The sequence below is a fragment of the Thermobia domestica genome, chromosome 10, assembly GCF_964235325.1.
Source record: "Thermobia domestica chromosome 10, izTheDome1.hap1.1, whole genome shotgun sequence".
Classification (NCBI taxonomy): domain Eukaryota; kingdom Metazoa; phylum Arthropoda; class Insecta; order Zygentoma; family Lepismatidae; genus Thermobia; species Thermobia domestica.
This window is the reverse complement of record NC_137463.1, coordinates 228,512,754-228,536,140: the sequence shown is the minus strand read 5'-3', so window position 1 is coordinate 228,536,140 and position 23,387 is coordinate 228,512,754. Positions and strand designations below refer to the sequence as shown.

The 23,387-nt window shown below is 35.9% G+C and overlaps 1 protein-coding gene across 1 annotated transcript in view; it reads left to right on the top strand.

Moving 5' to 3' along the window:
- The window catches only part of LOC145663034 (uncharacterized), a 39,146-nt gene extending 35,968 nt beyond the window's left edge, over window positions 1–3,178 (top strand). Inside the window, exon 8 of the mRNA XM_081729173.1 lies at window positions 2,737–3,178. Coding sequence (XP_081585299.1) covers window positions 2,737–3,020 — 284 coding nt within the window. The 3' untranslated portion in view covers window positions 3,021–3,178. The remainder of the gene's footprint in view (window positions 1–2,736) is intronic.
- Window positions 3,179–23,387: the final 20,209 nt, after the last annotated feature.

The following is a 23,387-nucleotide window of genomic DNA, read 5'->3' as shown; positions in this document are numbered from 1 at the left end:
ATTGCAAGACACAGAGAAAAAGATATATTTGTATTTCACATTACTACTATGAATCTAAAATTTAAAGTTTCATACTGTGTTACTTTTCTGTATAATATTTTTCTGTACATTTCTAATTTTGAAAAAAAAGTATTTGTTATCATTGTTATGACCATTATTGCTTCTTTATTGTTGCAGACTATTTCGTAACTTGAAATTTTAAAATATTATTCAATCCTTCCAACAAAGTAAACATGCACACGAATTACCTATATTTGTGTTTTAAAAGTAAAAGAGATTTGTTTGTTCGTGATCCTCCTTCTTAATGAAAGGTTGGATACAGTTTTCGAAAAAGAAAGTGTATTTTTAACAACTTGAGCCCTATATCTAGTTGAAGTTGTTTTCTATTTTTAAATTAAAATGAAAAATAAGCATAATGATTTACCACGGAGAAAAAATCAGTGGTCGAGCTTTCTTCTCTGTGAGAAGGATGTCAGTAATCAGAAAAAAATACCACAATATTTTATATTTTCAAATAATAATAATATGTGTGCCGCGAGAATTCAAGTTACCCTGAAGTGTGCCGCAAGTTGAAAAAGGTTGGGAAACGCTGCAATATTATGTACATTTTCTATGACTGTTTTCCGTAATCCTCTGTACTCAGGATTAAAATCAATTAAGAATGAGTGGTGAATTCAGATCCCTCATGTAGGATGGATTACCACCTTCAGCCACTCACTTTATTTAAAAAATAAGTTACACAATAGTGTCCGTTACAACTGTTCGGTTTTGGTGTAATATGGCGCATATTTTCTTTAAGGTTTCATAGTCACTCACCCTACATGGAGCTGAAATCAGAAAAGAATGTAAAGAATATAGTAAGATTACTACTCCCCCTATGACTCTTTTTTAGTTTCACAATAACTTACATAAAACTCGTTCAGTTTTGTTACAATATTATGTATATTATCTTTGATGATTTGCTGTAATCCTTTGTGCTTGGGATTTAAATCAGTCAAGAATGAGCAGCTAATTTAGTCCTCTAACGTAGTAAGGCTTACTCCCACACACACACACTTCCGATTAAAAATGATCCAACATATTTGTCGTAAAAATATTATATTTTCATGGAATATGGGAAATACTTTTTAAGGCTTCACAATCATACCCGCTACTTGGATTTAAAATATTTCGAGAACGAAAGAATGAACATTCCCGCTCCATTTTTTTTTTAATAACTTTCGAAATATTCCATTTTAACACAATATGATGTATGTGGTAATTGAGGTTTTCACATAAACCGCACTCTTGCAGTTGAAGTCAATCAAATATCAGGACTCACATCCCCTCTCCCTGAAAATTTAAATAAAAATCCTATGATAACTTTCGTTAAAATTACAGTGTTGTCAAATATGGTTTATTTTTTTTTTTTTTTTCTGAAGAGTTTCCAAACATCTCAATTGCTTGCACTTGAAATAGGCCAATTATGAGGAAGTGCGTACTCACCAATTTTATACGTAACTTCCTGAGTACTTATTACGCGCACACAGATTTTTCTAGAACAGTATGTGTCTTTGAGATTGGAGACTTATTCCTGTAATTTGGGGTTGAAATTAGTTAGGAGGATGATCGCTTTTTTCAAGATTGCACGGCGTTACTTGTTATACTCTTTTTCAGATGTAATGTTTGCTAAAGTCGAAGGTTACTCTCGATTTGCCGTTCGCTTGTAATTGGTAAACCTTAAACGAGAAAACCAAGAACAACAACCAACTACATAGTTACATAGATAATAACAAAGACAACAGAGCTCACTCGTGGCTAAGCAGTTAGCGTACGCACATTTGACATGAGAGATCTGGTTCGATTCCCGGCGAGAGCTGACGTTCAGATTCCACGTTAAGCTATAGGTCTGCTTCTAATGTAACCTCACTGCTGAAAAGAACGCAAAAGTAAATAAACAAATCAATTAAGACAACATTTAAAGAATATTGTTTCTTAATCGGACAACCATAATGCATCAGACAATGGTTGTTCTATGGTATTATCTCGATCCAGTGACCAAAATTTGTACTGTACATGTTCGGTTATTAATAGAAATGAAACGTAATTTCTTAGACAATTAAATATGTAAAATATCTTTTGTTTCTTCAAAATAACTCAAGAATAATCAACGCGGTTCATTTAAAATAAGTTAGTTACGAAATTGCTTTTTTTTCTACCCAATCTTTAAAGCCAGTCAGTGTAAATTACAATACATTTTCCATCTTAACTAAGTAAAACTTATTTTGCTCGATTTTTGCACAAATTAAAAACACTAATAGTTACCAAGCTCTTTTGCAGGTGAATTCTGAAAGAAACAACTACATAAAGAGTTTTTACTCTGATTGAATGGAAAGAGGAAGGGGAGAGCAGTTAAGTATACTGTAGCCGTATGCGATTTTTTTTATGCTTCACGTCTGTACACTTCTATAACCTTGTTAGGAAAAAAAGGTCATGACCTTTTTCAAATACTTTTCCGGTCTCAATAGTAGTCGGAGTATTTCATCGATGAGACTTGTTACAAAAATGTGAAAGTGAAGAGAACTAAGACTGCGTCTAGTACCAATTCGTCTATAATGTCACGAGTGAAGTCAGTCTTTTAAATGGAGGTGAATATTTTTAATAATTATAATAAGGTTGTATGTAGTATTTTAATTTTCATGTGCCTGCACAGGAATTCCGTTATTTTAATAATTTTGTATTTTTTTTCTTCCTCAGATGAAGGTGGATGGGGTTCGTGTCCCATTGGATTGTTACCATGGCAAAGAGAGAAGCAGCTTTTGAATTTTGATCTTCCAAAAGTTCAGTGGAAAGCACATAAACCGTTATCAGGACGTGCAACCGCAGCAGCTCAGCAATCTCAGAAAAAGGTCCAATGGACGAGGCCTAGACCTAATGCTAACCGTAAACGATCGAGAAAATCAGGCACTGCGAAGACTGAAGACCAAGACTCTCCTGTTGTTAAAGCTTTCAAAGCTATGATAAATAATAACCTTACATAAACGTTTGCAATGTATAAATCACATTGGAGAGCTTTGTGCCAAGAAAATTTACTGTGATGTCTCTTTTTCTTTAATTACTCGGAAATGAATATTCCGTGTATTTTTCTTTACTTTTCTCCCGTTGTTTAGAGATTAAAAAAAAATTATATTCGACCATTCTTTTGTATTTTATCTTCTGTATGTCTTGTATCTTCCTTATAATCATGAGTTGTATTCTACCTAATGTTCACTAAAAATTGATCAGGGTTCACACTGTCTTTGAAAGTCAGGGAATAGCTTCAAAGCATATCGTCGAAAGTCAAGAATTCTGTTGTATTTCACAGATGAGTATATTTTTTATACAGGGTGTTTCAATACAACACCACGACATTTGACAGGTGATTCCTGACACCAAGATAAGTCAAAAAGTATAGACCAACCTGTTTGCACAAATGCTTCCTTTCGGACTTATAAGTTGCCGAAAACAGTTGCCGACTTATAAGTTAAAGCCCAAAGCTCCAAAACTATGGGACCTACCGTAATCGGGTCGACTTCACTTAGAAACTAGTATGTGCACTTTCCAAATATCCATGTTTCAGAATCCTGCGTTACTTCCGCAACAATTTTTATACAGGTAGTTTGTAAGTACTTCAATTACATGTCCGTAGCCCAGATTGTTGCGTGAGTGCCTTAGGATTCTGAAACGTGGATATTTGGATAGCGCACATATTTGTTCCTAAGTGAAGTCTTGACCCGACTACGGTAGGTCGCATAGTTTAAATGGAAATAACTTTAAAATTTTAAATGGAAACATAGGACGAGTGACACCTCGTTCGATAGATCTTTAAAACTAAAAAGCGATGTGGCGAAAGATTTTTCATATCGGTCACCGTATTCAAAATGGCCGCCAAGATACGTTACCTGTATGAGATAAAAGTCCAGTATCACTAACATGAAAACGGTTGAACATAAATGAACCAAACAAAAGCTCAAATAGGAAAGCCATGGGGCAAATCGAATGATGTTGTCGCGGTGCCCCCAGGGCCGCCTTTCATCGGGGTCCAGGCCCAACTTAGAAATTTTAAACGAAAATGTGGATCAAGTGATACCTCGTTTGATAGATCTTCATACACTAAACAGCGGTGTGGCAAAAAATTGTTCATATGGGTTACCGTTTTCAAAATGTCCGCCAAGACATGGTGCCTGTACCAGATAAAACGTCCAGTATTACTAATATGAAAACGGTTGAAGATAATAACGGATGAACAGAATAAAACTCCTATAGGAAATCACAGAGGGTATTTATCATTTCTCGGCTCGAAAATGTTGCAACAGAGAAGATGATGATTAGAGTAAAAGTGCCATAATGCAAAGGAGGAAATCTAATTCCTAGAAAATCATCGTTCCAACGTCCTCCGTAAGTGGGTGAAACGGGACGGGAAGGAACGGTGAAATTTCAAATGAGAACCTTAGCTTTTGCAAATTGTATCTACACAACAAAATTATCTGATATATGTTTTTATAAGAGATAGATGTCTGTAATGGAAAAACGTACGTAAAATTCTTGTTAAATTTTACATTCCGCAGCAAAAAACCCTGCAACATGAGCATGTAAGTTTATTGTGAAATGACTAAGTGTTTTGCTCTAAAATAAGTGTGCAGGGGAGGACGCCGAGGTTTTCCTGGCGTGATTCGTGTCACGTAGACGTTATGTTGATTTCCTGCGTTGCTGGGCGTAGTTTCACAATAACTTACATGCTCATGTTGCAAGTTTTTTGCTGCGGACTGTACCTTCCATTTTGATTGCAGGCAATGATTTGTGCAAAAATGAATCAACTGAAATGTGAAACCAATTTGTTAAACAATACAATTTTAGAACAATGTATACAAACGTTGGTTTTGCTCAAAAGTCGTCTGCACAATACCGGTTCATTACAGTACCAGTCACTTGTACACCCAACCCAAGTGTTTCAGACAAACCATACCTATTGCAAGTAAAAGTGGGGTTCTTATTTGAGATTTTACCATTCATTCCCGCTTCACCCACTTACGGAGGGAGATCGGAAAGATAATTTTCTAACAATTAGATTTCCTCTTTAGCATTATGTCACTTATACTTTAATAATCTTTTTTTTTTTCGTTGGATTATTCTCGAGGCGTGGAATGATAAATACCCTCTGTGATTTCCTGTACGAGTTTTATCCTGTTCATTTATCTCCAAACGTTTTCATATTAGTGATATTGGACGTTTTATCTGATAAAGGCACCATGTCTTGGCGGCCATTTTGAAAGCGGTGACCCATATGAACAATCTTTTGCCACAACGCTGTTTAGTGTATGAAGATCTATCGAACGAGATATCACTTGATCCATATTTTCGTTTAAAATTTCTAAGTTGGGCCTGGGCCCCCATGAAAGGCGGCCCTGGGGGGCACCGCGACAACATTATTCGATTTGTTCCATGGCTTTCCTATTTGAGCTTTTGTATGGTTCATTTATGTTCAACCGTTTTCATATTAGTGGTACTGGACGTTTAACTGATACACGTAATTTATCTTGGTGGCCATTTTGAATGTGGTGATCGATATGAAAAATCTTTCGCGACGTCGCTTTTTAGTTTTTAAAGATCTATCGAACGAGGTGTCACTCGACCCATGTTACCATTTAAAATTTTAAAGTTGGGCCTCGGGCACCGTTGAAGAGCGGCCCCGGGGGCACGGCGACATTACCATTCGATTTTCTCCATGATATTTCCTATTTGAGTTTTTGTTCAGTTCATTTATGTTTAACCGTTTTCGAGATATTTCCGTGGAAAGATTAAAATGGGGCACCCTATATATATATTTAATGTTCACGGTGTCGCAGGTCAGCGAATTTTTATTAACTAACACGGGGAAAGCAGAGTTCGGTAAATGAATTTCGGAGCCATCTCTCGCGAGGTAGCAGTGCACATTTAAAATGTTAATATTACAAACTGGGAGAGCGCAATAGCCAAAAATAGCGGAGAAAAAGCGTCTGAAAGTTTGCGACTCGCCGCATATATGGTACGACGCGTTAAGTTATCAAGTGACGGCGTGGCAGAGTGAGGAGCATCTACACCTTACGTGCAAAGTCTCCTGGGTTTGATTCCCGCTCGAGTGATATTTTTGTCTTTTCCTTTAACCAATAAAGTAGCCATTTGTAACTACATCTGTAGCATTTGTGCTCCTGGTTATAGCATACATCCAGTATTACCGAAAAGAATTTCCCCTTATCTCCCTTGTAATTTGCACTGTTTGGAGGTATAGACACGTAGCATCAAGAACATTTTTTACACAACGACTGTGGTAACCATAATATAACTCGTGATATCAATATATTTACGGAATAGGTTACATTTTGTTGCTAGTTAACATGGAACATTGCAAGGTTTTACAGCTGATTTGAACATTTCTATTATTTAATCGTTATAACCATATGGTGAATCAATATTTTACTTGTGACTACTTTATTGGTTAAAGCAAGAAACAAAAGATGACTCGAGAGGGAATCGAACCCGGGTCCCTTTGCACATGAGAGGTAGATGCCTCTCACTTTGCCACACCGTCACTTAATAACGCGTCGTATCTTATATGCTGCGAGTCGGAAATTTTAAGACGCTTTTTCTCCGCTATTTCTGGATAGAGCTCTCTCCGAGTTTGCAATATTAACACTTTAAATGTGCACTACTACCTCGTGAGAGATGGCCCCGAAGTTCATTTACCAAAGTCTGCTTTCCCCTTGTAAGGCGTGGAAATTCAGGAAAATCAATACCAAATTTCAATATGAACCCTGTTGATACGCATTCGTATATGATCATTTTCACTCAACACCACTGAAGGATTCCTTTTAGCTGCGCGATTGATCATCGGTGGTGGTTGTAAAAAAATGACAAAAATGAAATCTTTGAGCTTTACTTCCCACGGTTATGCCGGCTAGGCTAAAGGAGACAGCGATTATGAGAAATGAATGAAATCGTGGAATGAATAAAGTGGGAGAAAACGGGAGAACATCGAGGAAACCCACGGACACGGTGTTTGTTCACCATAAAGTTAACTTGGCGCGAGCTGGGACCGAACCAGGAACCCTATGCACCAGAGGTGAACGCTCTACCACTGAGCTACCGTAGCCCCTCGTGGTGGTTGTAGTTGAAGCTCATGTCTCATACCTTTGATGCTGGAAAGTGACGTTAAATGACAAACAAGCAAAAAAAAAAAAAAAAAAAAAAAAAAAGTTGATACCTACTCCTCACGTTCGAGAGGGTGAGAGGGTTGTGGACATCAGGTTGAATCCATGTTCTCATTTGAGGGAACTAAATGATATGGTACTGCCCCTTATATGCATGACATTCGTTTTTTTTTTTTTTTTTTTTTTTTTTTTTTTTTTTTTTTTTCTCGTGATGATGATAAAGAAACTTGGCTATAACTGATGCATGTTCGAGACTACAGTACCGTACACATGTTTAGTTTAGAATAACAAGAAAAATGAGTAAAAGAACAATAATCATAAAACTGGTAATATGTTAAAAATACAGGGCGATTTTTTAAAACTCATGGATTTCATTTGAGTCTAGAATTTCCAACTGCAGTCCGATTGTCATGCTCTTTGTGGCAAATGGTGAAGGAAGAAATGGAGATTCATTGTACTATGTTTAATGGTTTAAATATATCCTGGATAATATCGGTCACGCCTCAAGAAAAACAGCAAATATTCGCCAGCGTACCTTATATCTGGAATGAGATGCGGTGTGGTAGTTTGAGTTTTGTCCGGTAGATGGCAACTTCACCAAGGTCAACAGAAACAGGAAACTAATCCGTTGTATTCGGAATTGTTGTGCTGTAGAGTTGTATGCTATTGAGTAATTGTGATCAGAACACCGTGAGAATGATGTACTCTTTGGAACAAAGTGTTTGTATCATTAAAAGTTTTTTTGGAGAACTGAATCTGTTGTTGATATGCATAGGTCATTCAGAAACAAATTTGCCTCACGTTCTGCCCCAGACAGGAACACAATATTGCCATTAGTGAATAAATTGGAGTAAACATTTTCGCTTCTGAGTGAGGCAAAGAAGCGTCGAACCACGCAGGCGGATCTTGTGGAAGATGTCAGTTATCTACTCCTTAGGTCGCCCAAGAAACCTCTCCGTCGTTTGTCTCAGTGTAATGTTATAATGTAATAATTTTTAAGTTATGTTACCAGTACAATTAATTTGTATTCTTCAGTTGCACTTCAAAATCCAAAACCTCATTCCAATTGTAAGGTGCACTGAGGAATATTTGCTGTTTTTCTTGAGGTGTGGCCGATATTACCCGAGATGAATTTAAACCAGTAAATATAGTCCCATAAATCTCCTATTCTTCCTTGATAATTTGCCACAAACCGCATAAAAATCGGACTTCAGTTTAAAATTCTAAACCCAAATGAAATGTATGTTTTTTTTTTTTTTTTTTTTTTAATACCTTATATAATAAGATTTATAGCTATTTTTATTTAATCATTCGAGAAAAACGAGAATACGGTCGCTGCAAAGTGAGAGTGGTAGTAGCCTAATGGTAAATAGTTGAATGTGAAACTGAAGGTCTCAGTTTATATTCAGGTACTTCGTAGAATAATACACTGCGATAAATCTCATTACAATTAAAAGAAGACACTTTCCTTTAACACCTATGAAGATGTATTTCATACGAAGGCTGTTAGCACCAAAACAATATGATGTCAGTAAGATTCACGAGGATGATATGAATATGCTCTCTCTAATGCATTCACAAACTCTAAAACGGTTAGTGGTTTTGAATGTCCTTTAAAAAAACGATAACTATTGTATTGGTGCGGTTTTTGTGTATCATTTTGTCACTTCTCATGAAAATGGATCTTGATCGATTGAAAGTCCGATTTTGCGTCTAATAGAAAACCATCCTGTGTAATGCAACCTGTTGTTACGCGTACTGTATCACAAACTCCGTATATCTTCAGAAAATAGGCCGAGATTACAATCAGACAGGAGACACTGTATTGTTGATAAGTTGTTCCGCAACCTTTTTGTATTGGCGGCAGCATAAATTACCCGTGACTCAACATGACACACCAAATGTTATACTCTTTAAAGACATATTATACGACATAATTTATAAATGCGTATTGCAATCAACCTATTATTATTAGTAATAGTAATAGTAGTAAACAGAAATCTAATCTTGCATTTACTACAAGTAATAATTTATGAATTAAAATTTATTATTGCAGATAAGCGCATTGGATTTAAGTTCTATTCTACTGAGGAAAATGCACCATATACAGGGGTTTCAAAGCAACACCGACAACGTTTGGGAAATGATTCCTGATATCAAGATAAAGCAAAAACAGATAAATCTGGGTACAGAAATCCGTCATTTCAAAGTTATATGCTGCCAAAAACATGAAAAAAATAATCATTAAAGGTCCATAGCTCCAATACTATAGGACCTACTATAGTCGGGTCAAGAGTTTTCGTAGGAATTAATATGTGCGCTGTCAAAAAATACATGTTTCAGAATCCTGTGGTACTCACGTAACAATTTTTATAGAGGGAGTTTGGCTACAGGCATATAATTGAAGTACTCACCAACTACCTCTATAAAAATTGTTGCGTAAGTACCTCAGGATTTCTGTAACTCCGAAATGACGGATTTCTGCATCCAGGTTGGTCTATACTTTTTGTGTTATCTTCGTGTCAGTAATCACCTCCCAAACGTCGGTGTTGTGAAACACCCTTATGTTACTATTAAACTAGTTGATGGTCCTAAGACCCTGGCCCGTTCTACGCCATAGGTTAAAATAATGCCTAATTAAAAGCTCTAATTGATTGCATTTAACATTAAATTGATCCACTGACCGCGACAAACCCCATGTCATATTTGTGCAGTTATTCAAGGACTTCAGTATACATAACACTAGTTTTAATTTGGCGGAACAAACTTTGATGTTTTGATTTCTGTCAACTTTGAAACGCTCAGTTCAACTTTGTAGTTGAAAATGATTTCGGCGACTGATCACTTTTAGAAGTTCCACTAGTAGCGTCTGAACCTAGGATTTGTACAGTCTCTCTATAAGCAACCATTAACAACATTTGAGTTATTGTGTGTTGTTTCTTGACTTTGCGGCCAGTCGTATATTAACTAGAGGACAGGGCATCCGAGACGAGGTTCAGTACTGTGACCAATGCATCATATCCCGTATATATTCGAGCACTTGCTAGACAAAGGCTTACTTAACGTTGTGCCTCTCTCTCTCTCTCTCTGATTCGGCTTGGTGGCTTTCCTCTGCCAAATATGCGGACAGCCTGAAACATGAAGTGAAATTGTTAGTTTTAATCCTACTCTTATACCCCTGAGGTTAAAGGAAATCGTTAATTAATGTGGGTCCATGATTATTAAATAATTGATGGAATAACAATATGGCAAGAAACTGGAGAATCCCAAGAAAACCCCGAACACTATGTCATCCACCACCAACTTTCCTGGCTAGAAATCGACCTAGAGACCCCCACATTAGAAGTGAATACTCTACCACTGGCTATTGCACCTCCAAGTGACATAATTAATTTCCTGTACTTTTTCCGAAACAATTAGATAGTATGTTTAGAATTAAACAGCACATATCTTCAGAAGTAGTATGTTTGGAACATGCAATCTGAGATGAGCATTAGGCGGGGCAAAGTAAGCGAAGTCATATGGAGAAAAAGTTGAGCGTTGTGCACATGCGTAGTTGTAGGCTGAATGGCAGTGTAGACATGCTTTTGTGTGTATGTGTGTGTGTGTGTGTATGTACACAGACATGACTGAGATATGTTTTACCCATCTCGGAAAAAGTAATACATTTGAGTATTAGAATTATTATATATTGGTTATACAAATATATAGTTCTACAGTTAACACATGTCATAATCGAAATAAGAATACGCTAATGAAACATACCAATTTTGAAAGAATAAATATACTTCTTTATCTAGCTTGAAAAGCAAAAACCATAGAATTAAACATTCAAACAATACCCTTTTTAAAGAATCCAACTTCAATAATGTTAATAATAATCATAATCAATATTACCATGGAAATACTTTTATATGTAAGTTTACATAGAATGGTACAAAATTCCACACACCACGATCCGACGTGGAATGGACGTATACAGCTCCTGAATCGTGGTGTGTGGAATTTTGTACTATTGTTCCTCCAAAACATGCTCCAGTTCCTTAAGGGATGCTGGTGGAGAGTAATGATACCGAACACGCCTTTCTAACTCAGACCATAATGGCTCAATGATGTTCAGGTCTGGTGATTGTGGCACCCAAGGGAGATGTAATAGCTCCTGGTCATGCTCCTCAAACCATGATTTCAACGTTTTTGGAGTGTGACAGGGTGCCAAATCATCTTGGTAGATGCCATCACCATCAGGGAACAATATTTGGGCTATGGGTAAGAACCTGGTCCCCCAAAATGGCCTCATACGCCTTAGCATTCATCATTCCATGCAAGGCTATGATGGGACTTACAGAAAACCACGATATCACTGCCCATACTGTAACAGAACCACCTCATACTTTACAGTTGGGAGCAGACAGTCTGTATCATAGGCCTGCGACGGTGTTTTCCATACATAAACACAACCAGCTGTTGGAAACAAGGCGAAGGTCCAACTATATATATATATATATATATATATATATATATATATAGTTTATAATAATGTCTTGTCAGGCTTTAAGTCCAAAATTGGAAGCTGGAAGTAACAATCAACCAATCAGATTTCACTAAAGATAACTTTACACCAATGGCCTTAAGCTAGGAATTGCAAATAAAGGTCAAAGTGTGAAATTGTTATTATTGCATATCAATCGGTTTTAATAATTACCTATTAGATTTCGTCCTAAATTTGTACACAAATGGCCTTAGCCTATGAATTGACCCTAAGTTTCAAAGTATGAAGATGATATATTAGGTCAACATCCTCAAATTTTGGCTATTTTTACCCATGAAAGGACACAAGTTAAACCATCCAAATTTACCCGAGTCCTAAAGAACACTTACGAATTTATATTTTTTTTTGGCAATTCCAAAATTTAAACGTGGACCAAATGTACTACTTCTGAAATTTAAAACAATGTCTGAAGGTTCAATGAAAGACAGCGAGACTTTGTATTCATTTATATGATTATATGTTACAATTTATTGTGAATTAAACACAAAATTGAAAATTCGCACTTCATGTTAATTCAATTTTTCCAGTCAATTATAAAATGTTACTTTGGATAATATACGTAAGTATTAGTAACAATTTTATACCTATAAAAGGTTATAATCAAGATGAACAAAATATAAAGAACATCTACCTATATATATATATATATATATATATATATATATATATATATATATATATATATATATATATATATATATTGACAATTCCCAAATTTAAGAAGTTACCCAATGCATTCCTCTCAAATTTTAAAAGGTGAGCATCAGTGTACCAGTATCCTTATCCTTGACTTCTGTACTCATCTATAGAAAATATAGTAGGTCAAAAACTTCTATCTTTTGACCTTTTATCCATGGAAGTGGATAAGCTGGCCTAACCAAATTTACAAAAATATATATTCAAATCCTAGAGAACATATACCAAATTTTATGTTCTGACAAATCCCAATTTTAAGAGGTGAGCGAATGTACTCCTCTTAATTTTAAAAGGAAAGTATCAACGTATGTATATGTTATGAAAGGGAATTGACTCTTGTACTGAACCATATAATCATATATTATAGTAAAGCCTTATCAAAAATAAACTAGGTCAATAACCGATCACGTGATTATATGAATAGTTTGGCTATTTCTCTATCCATAGAAGGGAATAGCACGTCCTCCCAAGTTTACAAAATTATATACTCAAGTACTCTATTTAATTTTTTGACAATTCACTAATTTGAGGGATTGTTCTATGTACCCCCTCCCAATATGTTGAAAGGAAACATCATTGTACCATGTCTTATGAAGGACAATTTACCCCTATACCTGTATAATACACTAAAGCCTAATCAAAGCTGATGTAATAGCTCAGAAACCTCCAAATTTTGAATTTTTGACTCTTTTACCCATGGAGATGGATAAAGTGGACCATTCAAATGTAAGGAATAATAATTGAGTCCCAGAAAACATTCACCGAAATTTTGTCTTTTCACAATTCCTAAATTTTAAAGTGGGCCAATATACCACTCCCAAAATCTAAGAGAAATACGTCAATGTACATATCTTATGAAAGAAAATAGATTCCTGTACTAAACCATATAATCGTATAACGTGTTAAAGCCTCATCAAATAAGATAAATTAGATCAATAACCGATTACGTGACAATACTAATATTTGACATTTTTTTTTTTTTTTTTTTACTCATAGAAAGGGATGAGCGTAGATGAACACCCAAATTAACAATTATACAGGGTGTTCATTTATTATGTAGCCAAACTCCACTGATGAAATCCTCACACCTAAACAATAAAAGAAGTCCATATGAACATAAGACGAAAAACACGTTGTTTCAAAGTTGTGAGATGCGGAAATCGAGAAAATTGTAACTTTAAGGCTGCCTAGCTCGAAAACTATGAGAGATATCAAAGGCAGTTAAACAAATATTAGAGGAATTAGTACACTGTCTATCTAAATAACCATGTTTCAGAATTGAGACGTATCGGCGCAATGGATTTTATAGAGGGAGCTACGCTCTCCCACCTCTCTCTCTAAAATCATGTGCGCCGGTACAATCCAACTCTGAATCATAAGGATTTAGATAGAGAGTGTACTAGTTCCTCTAATATTTCTTTAACCGCCTTTGGTATCTCTCATAGTTTTCGAGCTAGGCAACCTCAAAGTTACAATTTTCTCGATTTCCGCATCTCATAACTAAAACAATGCGTTTTTCTCCCTATGTTTACGGACTTTTTTATTGTTTAGGTGTGAGGATTTCACCAGTGGATTTTGGCTTCATAATAAATGAACACCCTGTATATTCGAGTCCTAGAGAACAATTACCAAATTTTATTTTTTGCCAATTACTAAATTTTAGGAGTGAGTCAATGTACCCCTTACAAAATTTGAAATAAGTGCATTATTTGAAAATGGTGCATTAATGCACCTATGTCTTATAAAAGAGAATAGACTCTTGTATTGAACCATATAACAACATAATGTGACAAAACCTCATCAAAGAAGATAAAACAGTAACTTACCACGTGGTACGATGTATTGCTTACGTTTGCATTTTTGGCAATTTTTTATCCATAGATGGACATAATCAGGACCAATCTAATTTACAGAAATGTATAATTAGGTTTGACCCTTTTACCAATTTTTTTGATAATTCTAAAAATTTAAGGGGTGTTCTATGCTCTATGTACTCGTCAAAGATTAAGAAGGTATCATTATTGTTCCCATGTTTATGAAAGTAAATGGATTCCTATACTCAACCATTTACCACATAATGTGTTAAAGAAGCAACAAAAAATATGAATTACGTCACTAAGCGACCACAAGCCGAACACGAGGCAATCGTAATATATTTTTTTTTTCATAGAAGGGAATAAACAGGACTACCCAAATTTACAGTGGTATATTTTTGAGGCCTAGAATACATTTACCTTTTATTAATATAATTTCCAAATTTAAGGGATATGATAATGCACCCCTCCCAAAATTTGGAGTACCTCAAGGTACACACATCTTATAAAGGAAAATGAACTCAGCTATATAATTATATACCATGATAAACCATCACCAAATGGGATAAATTAGTTCATAAACTTTCAAACTTTAAATTTTTGGCAATTTCATACCCATTACAAGGAACAAGATGGACCACCCAAGTCTACATTGTATATATTTGAGTTCTAGACAACATTTACCAGATTTTTTTTGACAACTTCCAAATTCAAGGGGTGGCCTTATGTACCCTTCAAAATTTAAAAGGGGGTCGCGATGACTCAATGGTAGAATGTTCATCTCTAGTGCGTGGGATCCTTGATTCGATCCCAGCTCCTACCAAGTAAACTTCATGGTGGACACAAATCGTGTGCGTGGGTTTTCTCGGGGTTCTTCCGTTTCCTACCACTTTCTCCATTTCACATTTCTCATCATCACCGTCTCCTTTAGCCTAGCCGGCATAACCTGGGGACGTAAAACTCAAATTTCAAAATTTAAAGCAGGAACATCAACGTATGCATGTCTTATAAATGGTGGGAATGGACCCCTATACCCAACCATACAAGATACAACAATATAAGGTTTTTAAAAAATTCGTCATCAAAGTGGATAAATAGGTTTAAAATCCCCTTAATTTACAATTTTGGCCATTTTTACGCATAAAAAGGAACGAGATGAACAACTCAAGCTCACAAAGGTACACTCATGTCCAAAATGATTTTCGCATATCTATAGCTGTATTCTTGTAAGAATATAATTTGATAATGATTTTGCAGGGTACTTTTAATATTGATACTATGTGTGTAATCGGGAAATATATATTTGTGGTAAATTTCATAGAAAAAACTATAAATACGAAAATTAGAGTGAGTAAAACAAAATGTTGCTAAACGGACAATAAAGATTTAATTTAGTTTTATTGTTCTTATTTACTGCTCTTTTGACATGAGATTTGCCACATACATGTCTTTGCCAATTATACACATAGTAACATTATAAGAAATACCGCGCGAATTCGTTATCAAATTATATGTCTACAAAAAAATATTTATAGACATGCGACAATAATTTTGGACATGACTGTACATATCGCGGTCTTATACTACCATACTAAATTTTTAAATTTGGCAATTAACAAAATTTAAGGTTTTGGTTTTATATATCCCTTCTGAACTTTGGAGAATGGGCCAAGGCATCTCTGCCAAAATTTAGAGGGAGTAGTTCTAGGTACTCCTAGATCATTGAGCCCTGACCAAGGTACCCCAAAGTTTTTCTGCTGACTGTCGCGCCAATGCTTCCCACTATTAGTACTCACATGTTTCCATGGGCGGCGATTAGGGGGGGCAAAGGGGGGCAGTTGCCCCCGCACTTTTTTGAAGTATCCAATTAATGTATATAGTTTCATTTGGAAATGTAACGATTTTGTATTGTTACTGATTAATAGGAAAAAATGCTGCCATATAATATTTGCTGTTGCGTGAATACGTATTGGTTGTCTTCCCGTGGAGTAAAGAAAGCTACAGTAATTGCGTTTTAATCGCCACAGAAAATAACCCCAAAAAATAACCTATTGGAGCACAATTTCAGCATACTTTCATTTCTTCTTACAAGGGCTCGATATGTTAGTGAGCCGCTTTGAAGCTAATCGAAAGAACATCATGCAAAAAAGTAGGGCCTATTTCACAAGTTATTCTTTAATTGCACAAAAATTGACAGTTCCTAAAATGTCTTTTCTTCTTTCTAAAGTAAGGAACATCGATTGAAAAGAGCGTGATAAGAAACAACTTCTACCTTTTCCATTGTTTTGTACTGTAATATACGAGTGAAGTGTTGTGTTTAAGGATGTACGAGTGTATATACAATAAAATTTAGTAAATTGAACATAATTCTAGTTTTTAAGTTTATTTTGTATAACTAAAGTGTGGATTGATTCTAAGTATTGTTGTGTTTTGATGTGTTCCAAGAAAGTGAAAACTGCACCTAATGGCAACGAACATATTTCAAGAAGTTGCAAAAGCAAATATTTCTTTAAATGTCGTAGCATATGCTTGTAGTATTTACTGCCTTTCATTTTCTAAGAGTAATAACATACATTTAACAGCATGTGTGGAATTAAATATTAAGTTTTTCATTAATCCTCAGTTTCAATATAACTTTTGCAAAACAAGCATCATTATTCATTACTATGATTAATATTATCCTTTCTATTTATTTGTTTTGCAAATTTATTAAATAATCTGATCACACAATTTTCCAGACAGAATTTTAAGATGTTCATGAGCAAAGAATGAAATCTCTTCTTACACTTTCGTTGTTTAAGAGTACAAAGGGCTAGTATCTACTTGCGTTGTTCTTCTCAATTTACTTAATAAACTATTATATACGATATACGGTATTTTAACTGAAAACATAGTATCCTATTAGTTATACAACCTTTCGTCAAACAAAATGTTAGAAACAATCAGGAAAAGTAACATTTATATACAAATATTCAGATCGTGTCTTGCCCCCTCACTTTTAACGTCCAACCGCCGCCACTGCATGTTTCACCCGTTTTTTGATATTTTCTCTAGAGGGAAAAAAAGGAAGGGGGTTGCAATTGTTAAAATAAGATGACCATTCCATATCTCAAAAGCCCTTAAGGTTAGAGACATGAAATTTGGTATTTAAGATTTTCACTTAAAATAACTAAATATGTGTTTCAGGGGTTCTTGGTATTTTCCCTAGAAGGAAAGAAAAAAGGCGGATAAAAAAGACGGGAGTTAGAATTGTTGTAATAAAATGGCCATGTCTCGAAATTGTTTAAATATTAGACGCATGTTACGGCTATGAAACTTAATATGTATACTTCTAATTCAAAACAAGTGGGAATATGCCACAGCGTTTTTCGAAATTCAGGAACAATGTTTCGGGAAATTCCGCTTTTAACGAAAGAAGGGGGCAATTTTTTACTGTGTTACTTGATATATAAAAGTGACTTCAAGGTTGTCAGTCTCATAGTCATGTGTGAACCAGTTGAAATAATTTTTGAACACAATTAGCCTAGCTCTTGTGCTGACATGGGTTTTTATCATTTCGCTTTGATTGATTGAAATGCGTATTCTAAAGGGTAAAGAAGTTTAAGCAATTAATATATGTACGTGTCTTTGACGTGGGAGACCCTGGTTCGCTTCCTAGCTTATCTGGTTCGGATCCCAAGTTGTAGGTCCACGTTTATGTCTTATGTGGCCTCACTGCTGAAAGGTACGTTAAACTGATAATCCACTCAACTCTACTCAACTCAAAATTTTCACAAAGAATTACACCATAAACATATGCTTGCCGTGCAAAGAACGGAAGCAAAGGCTGAAATATGAGGTACGAGGCCGTAAGTTACGGAAGCGCGAGTGTCTGGCGGCGAAGTCCGCAACTATATTCAGGATGTTTCAAAACAACACCGCTACCTTTGGGAGGCGATTCATAACACCAAGATAAGACAAAAAGTGTATACCTACTTGGATGCACAAATGCTCTCTTTTGGAGTTATAGGCTGCCGAAAACATAAAAAAATGAACTTTAAAGGTCCATATCTCCAAAACTATAGGACCTACCCTAGTCGGGTCAAGACTTCTCTTAGGAAGTAGTATGTGCCCTATCCAAATATCCAAGTTTCAGAATCCTGCGGTACTTCCGCAACAATTTTTATAGAGGTAGTTGGTGAGTACTTTAAATTATATCCCTTTATCCAAACACCCTCTATAAACATTGTTGCGTGAGTACCTTAGAATTCTGAAACATGGATTTTTCGATTGGGCACGTATTAGTTTCTAAGTGAAGTCTTAACCCGAGCACGTTAGATTTTATAATTTTGGAGCTATGGACCTTTAAAATTAATTTTTTCATGTTTTCGGTAGCCTAGATAACTCCGAAAGGAAGCATTTCTGCACCCAGGTTGGTCTATACTTTTTGTCTTATCTTGGTGTCAGGAATCGCCTCCCAAACGTTGAAACGTTGTCGGTGTTGTTTTGAAAGTGTGTGAGTGTGAGAGAGAGAGAGAGAGAGAGAGAGAGAGAGAGAGAGAGAGAGAATTTTTAAAATAAATCCTTATTTTTTGTTTTTCTTCTTTCTGATAAAAATCTTTTTTCTTACCCCTTTCTCCTTTCAAAAAAAATAAAAAGTAAGGGATCTTTTTACCCAAAAAAGAAGAAAAGAAAAAAAACTTTATTACTAGGAGAAAAGAGAATTATACAGAAAGAAGAGGATTGAGAGGAAGATGTGATGAAAAGAAGAGAAAAAGGAAAATAAAACAAATTTGATTTCACATTTGAAAGAGAGAAAAAATCTTTTTATTTCTCCCTCTCTCTTCTTTTCTACTTGTCTGCAACTTTCTATTTTCTTCTTTTCTTTCCATTTCTTTTTTAAAAATATCAATCCTTTCTTTTCTCCTCTGCAAAACTCTTCTTGTTCCTTTTTCGTTTTCTACGAACTCAGAGAGAAAGAGGGAGAGGAGAGAATTGTGTTTTTTACGATTTTTTAAATCTATAACTTCAAGTTTATTGCAGAAAGAAAGAAAATGAAAATTATAAAAAAAGGTAAAAAGAAACTTTTCTTGAAGGAGAAAGAGGGGAAGAGGAAGGTGTCTTTGACAAGGAGAGGAGGAATTCATTTTCCTTTTTTTTAAACTACTTTGTTTCTTCTTCTTGAATAGCAGGAAAGAGAGGGAGGGAGCGAAGGATACAAATTAAAAAAACAATAAACAAAAGAAAGAAGTGCTTTTCCCTTTGTTTTCATATATATATATATATATATATATAGGGACCTAACGTAGACAGGTTAAGACTTCACTTAGGAACTAATATGTCTGCTATCCAAAAATCCATGTTTCAGAATCCTAAGGTACTCACGCAACAATTTTTACAGAAGGAGTTCGGCTACGGGCATATAATTTGAAGTACTCACTAACTACCTCCATAAAGATGGTTGTAGAAGTGCCGAGGATTCTGAAATATGTATTTTTGGATAAGGCACATACTAGTTCCTAAGTAAAGTCTTGACCCGACTAGGGTAGGTCCTATAGTTCTGGAGCTATATGGACCTTTAAAGTTCATTTTTTCGGCAGCTAACTCTGAAAGGAGGCATTTGTGCACCCATATATATAGGGTGTTAATGAACTACACCGACAAATTGTAAGAGGTGATTCCTCACATCAAAATAAGGGGAAAAGCTCATATGGATCTATGGGGAAAAGTACATAGTTTCAGAGCTACGGCTGTCCAAAATCGCGAAAAAGCTAAATTTGAATAGGCCCTATTTCGAATTCGAGAAACTGTGGATAGTGGCCCTTATCAGCTTAAGGTAAGTCACTCATACACAATTCAAAAATGTATATTTCATCAATGTTCAATGAGTGTGCAGGATATTCTCTACAGGGTGCTATTCTCAGATATGCTTTCTACCGGGGCTTCAAGTATCGCCTATTCAATATTCTCCTAATACCTCCTATCTATGCGAACGTCAATTAAAGCGATGACAATGAGTTAATTCTCTTATTAGGCCAAAGTTGAATTTTTAGAACTTGGTTTAGCTCGCATACATTGGTAGTCCTGCACTTCTAATAGTTAACATTTCTTTTGAAATTATTTTCGCTGTCTTATTAAATTACGGTCTTGGAAATTATAACAAAATATTTTGTAAATAAAATTTCCCTTGTTTGATATATAGTTCATCTCTGTAGGTTAGGTAGGTGTAAAGTTACAAATGATCTTCTTCTTGTTCACCTCAACCATAGGTTGGTAGGCAACTTGGAAATTTTAAAACTTTTCTCTCGCTTGGGAAAGCTGTTTTATACTTTGATAAGGCCTTTCTTCGAAACTGCATCTAGATATTCTATTCTTGGTCTTTCTCTTCCTGGTTTTCCTTCTGCCTTTCCCTCTATCAGCACAGTGATCCAATCGGAGTGTCGAATAAGATGGCCAAGCATGTTTTTTCTTCTTTTTCCAATTATCTTCATGATATGTCGTCTTTCATTAGTACGTCTTCATTCCTTTCCCTTTCGGTCCATGAAATACGCCAACACCACATTTCAAATGCTACCAGCTTGGATATTTCAGCTTTTCTCAATGTCCACGTCTCTGATCCGTACAGCGCCACGCTCTATACCAGTGTTTGAATAAATCGTTTACGAACGTCCAGCGACACATTTCTTGATGTTAGTAGTCCTCTTTTCCTATTGAATGCTTGTTTAGTCTGTGCTATTCTGGAACTTACGTCTTTTTCACTTCTTCCGTCCGAGGATATTAGACTTCCTAAATAGGGGAACGTCTTAACGTCATCGATTTTTCTCTCCATCTAGCGATACGTTTGCCCCTTCCTGTCCTGCTCTTGTGCACTTTATCACTTTGGTTTTCTTCTTATTTGTCTTCATTTTGCATGTTTTTTCCAGTTGGTCGTTCAGGTTTGAAAGTGCTTCCTTCATGTCCTCATCGTTCTTCGCTATCAATGCTATGTCATCAGCAAACCTATTGTGCTGAAAACCTGACCGTTTACTTTTACGCCTTTCTCGTTTTTATCCAAGAATTCTTTCATAGCCTCTTCTATATAGACGTTGAACAGGAGAGGTGAAAGCCCACATCCTTGCCTCACTTCTTTACTTATCCTTGCTTCCTTCTGACCTCTTCCTATAACAGCTGGCTGGTTCCTATAAAGTTGGTATATTATTCTTCTATCTCTGAATCTACTCTCAGCTTCTTCAACGCTCTGAACATGATATTCCAATCTACGTTGTCAAAAGCTTTCTCTTTTTCTACAAATGCTATCACAATTGGTTTGTTTATTCTGATGTGCTGTTCCATGATCAACCGTAGGCTCAGTATTGCTTTCCTTGTTCCTCTTTCCCTCCTGAATCCAAACTGGTCCTCCGATAACCGTTCTCCGATCTTCCGCTCTATTCGTTGTGCGATAATTTTGCACAGTATGTTTAATACTGGGAAAGCAAACTTAACGTTCTGTGATCTTCGCATTTCCGTGCGCCTTTCCTCTTCGGAATAAGTGCCAATATGCTTTTCTCGAAGTCTCTTGGTATTTTTCCCAAGATGTACATTTCATTAATAAGATTAAATAGTGTCTTCTTTGTTGCTATTCCGAGATTCTTAATCACTTCCGTTGGTATTTGATCTATTCCTGGGGCTTTACCATGTTGCATTTTCTCCAAAGCATTGTCAAATTCGCACTGTAAAATCGATGGTCCTAATTCATTTCCATCCACGTCTTCTTCCTTCTCTATCTCTTCTTCGTTCACTGTCTCCTTTGTAGAGTTCTTCAATGTATTCCTTCCATCTTCTTGTTATCTGCTCCATTTCTATTAGCGTTGTTCCGTCCTTGTCTATGATGTCTGTGCGTTTCTTTTTCTCATCGAACTGTTTTCTAACCTTTCTATATGTCGTTTCTGTATTGCCTTTGACTATTTCAAGCGTATTTTCCTCAATTTCTTTGCATAAATTGTTTATCCAGTTTTCTCTCGCCTTCTTTACTTCTCTGTTGATGTTATTTCTGCACCTTCTGTATTCCTTTTCTTTGCTTGTTATCTTGAACTGTCTTCTTTGCTTCATCATTTCCAATATTTCTGCTGTTATCCAGGGTTTATATTGGGTTCTCGTTTCTCTTCCTATGTGCTCGTCGGCAGCTTTTGTAACTCCTGCTTTCATGGCTTCCCATTTCGAGTCGATGTCATCACCTTCTAAAGCCACCGTAGACGTCTCTCTGTCTGTCGCATTTGCAAATTCCCTTTTCATGTTTTCATCTCTTCTTAGCTTGATTGTGTTCCATCTTTTGTTTGGTGCTACCACTCTTTTCTTCTTTAGTCGGTGTTCGCTCTTCATCAAAACTAAATTATGGTCTGCTACTGGGTAACTCTTACTGTTCTTCAGTTGATTTCTAAATGCTTGTCGGACCAGTATATAGTCTATTTGATATCTTTCTTTGTCTACTGGTCTTGTCCATGTGTATCTTCTTAGTGGTTGTTCGAAGAGAGTGTTTGTTACAGTCAGATTATGACTTTTGCAGAAGTCAATTAATCGTGTACCTCTCGCATTCCTTTCTCCTAGGCCGAAATTCCCAGTTACATTCTCTTCTTTGCCTTCGCCGACTACTGCGTTCCAGTCACCCATGATGATTAAATTGCCCTGGTCTTCAACTTTCATCAATACTTCTTCTATTTGCTCATAGATTTCTTCTACTTCCTCATCTGTGTAGCTTGATGTAGGCATATATACTTGGATTATCGTCATATTTCTCGGTTCGGTTGCCATCTTCAACATTATTATCCTTTCATTGTATTTCCAATTGTCTATAACTTTCTGTCCTATCTTCTTATTCAAGACAAAACCGACTCCTGCTGTACAGCTCCTGAGTAAATCATTCTCACGTCTCCGCTCCACCTGTCTCCTCTATCAGGTCATCTAACTTCGCAGATTCCCATGATATCTATCTTCATGCGTTGCATTTCTTTCTTCAGGTATTCTAGTTTTCCACCTGTATCAGCGATCGTACATTCCATGTTCCTATCCTGCAGGGGTTTCGTTTGATGACGACGAAGGAAGCCCTGCTGTGTTTCCTTCCACTGCCGGGGACGACCCTCTGTAAAACAGTAGTGTCGTATTCCCTAA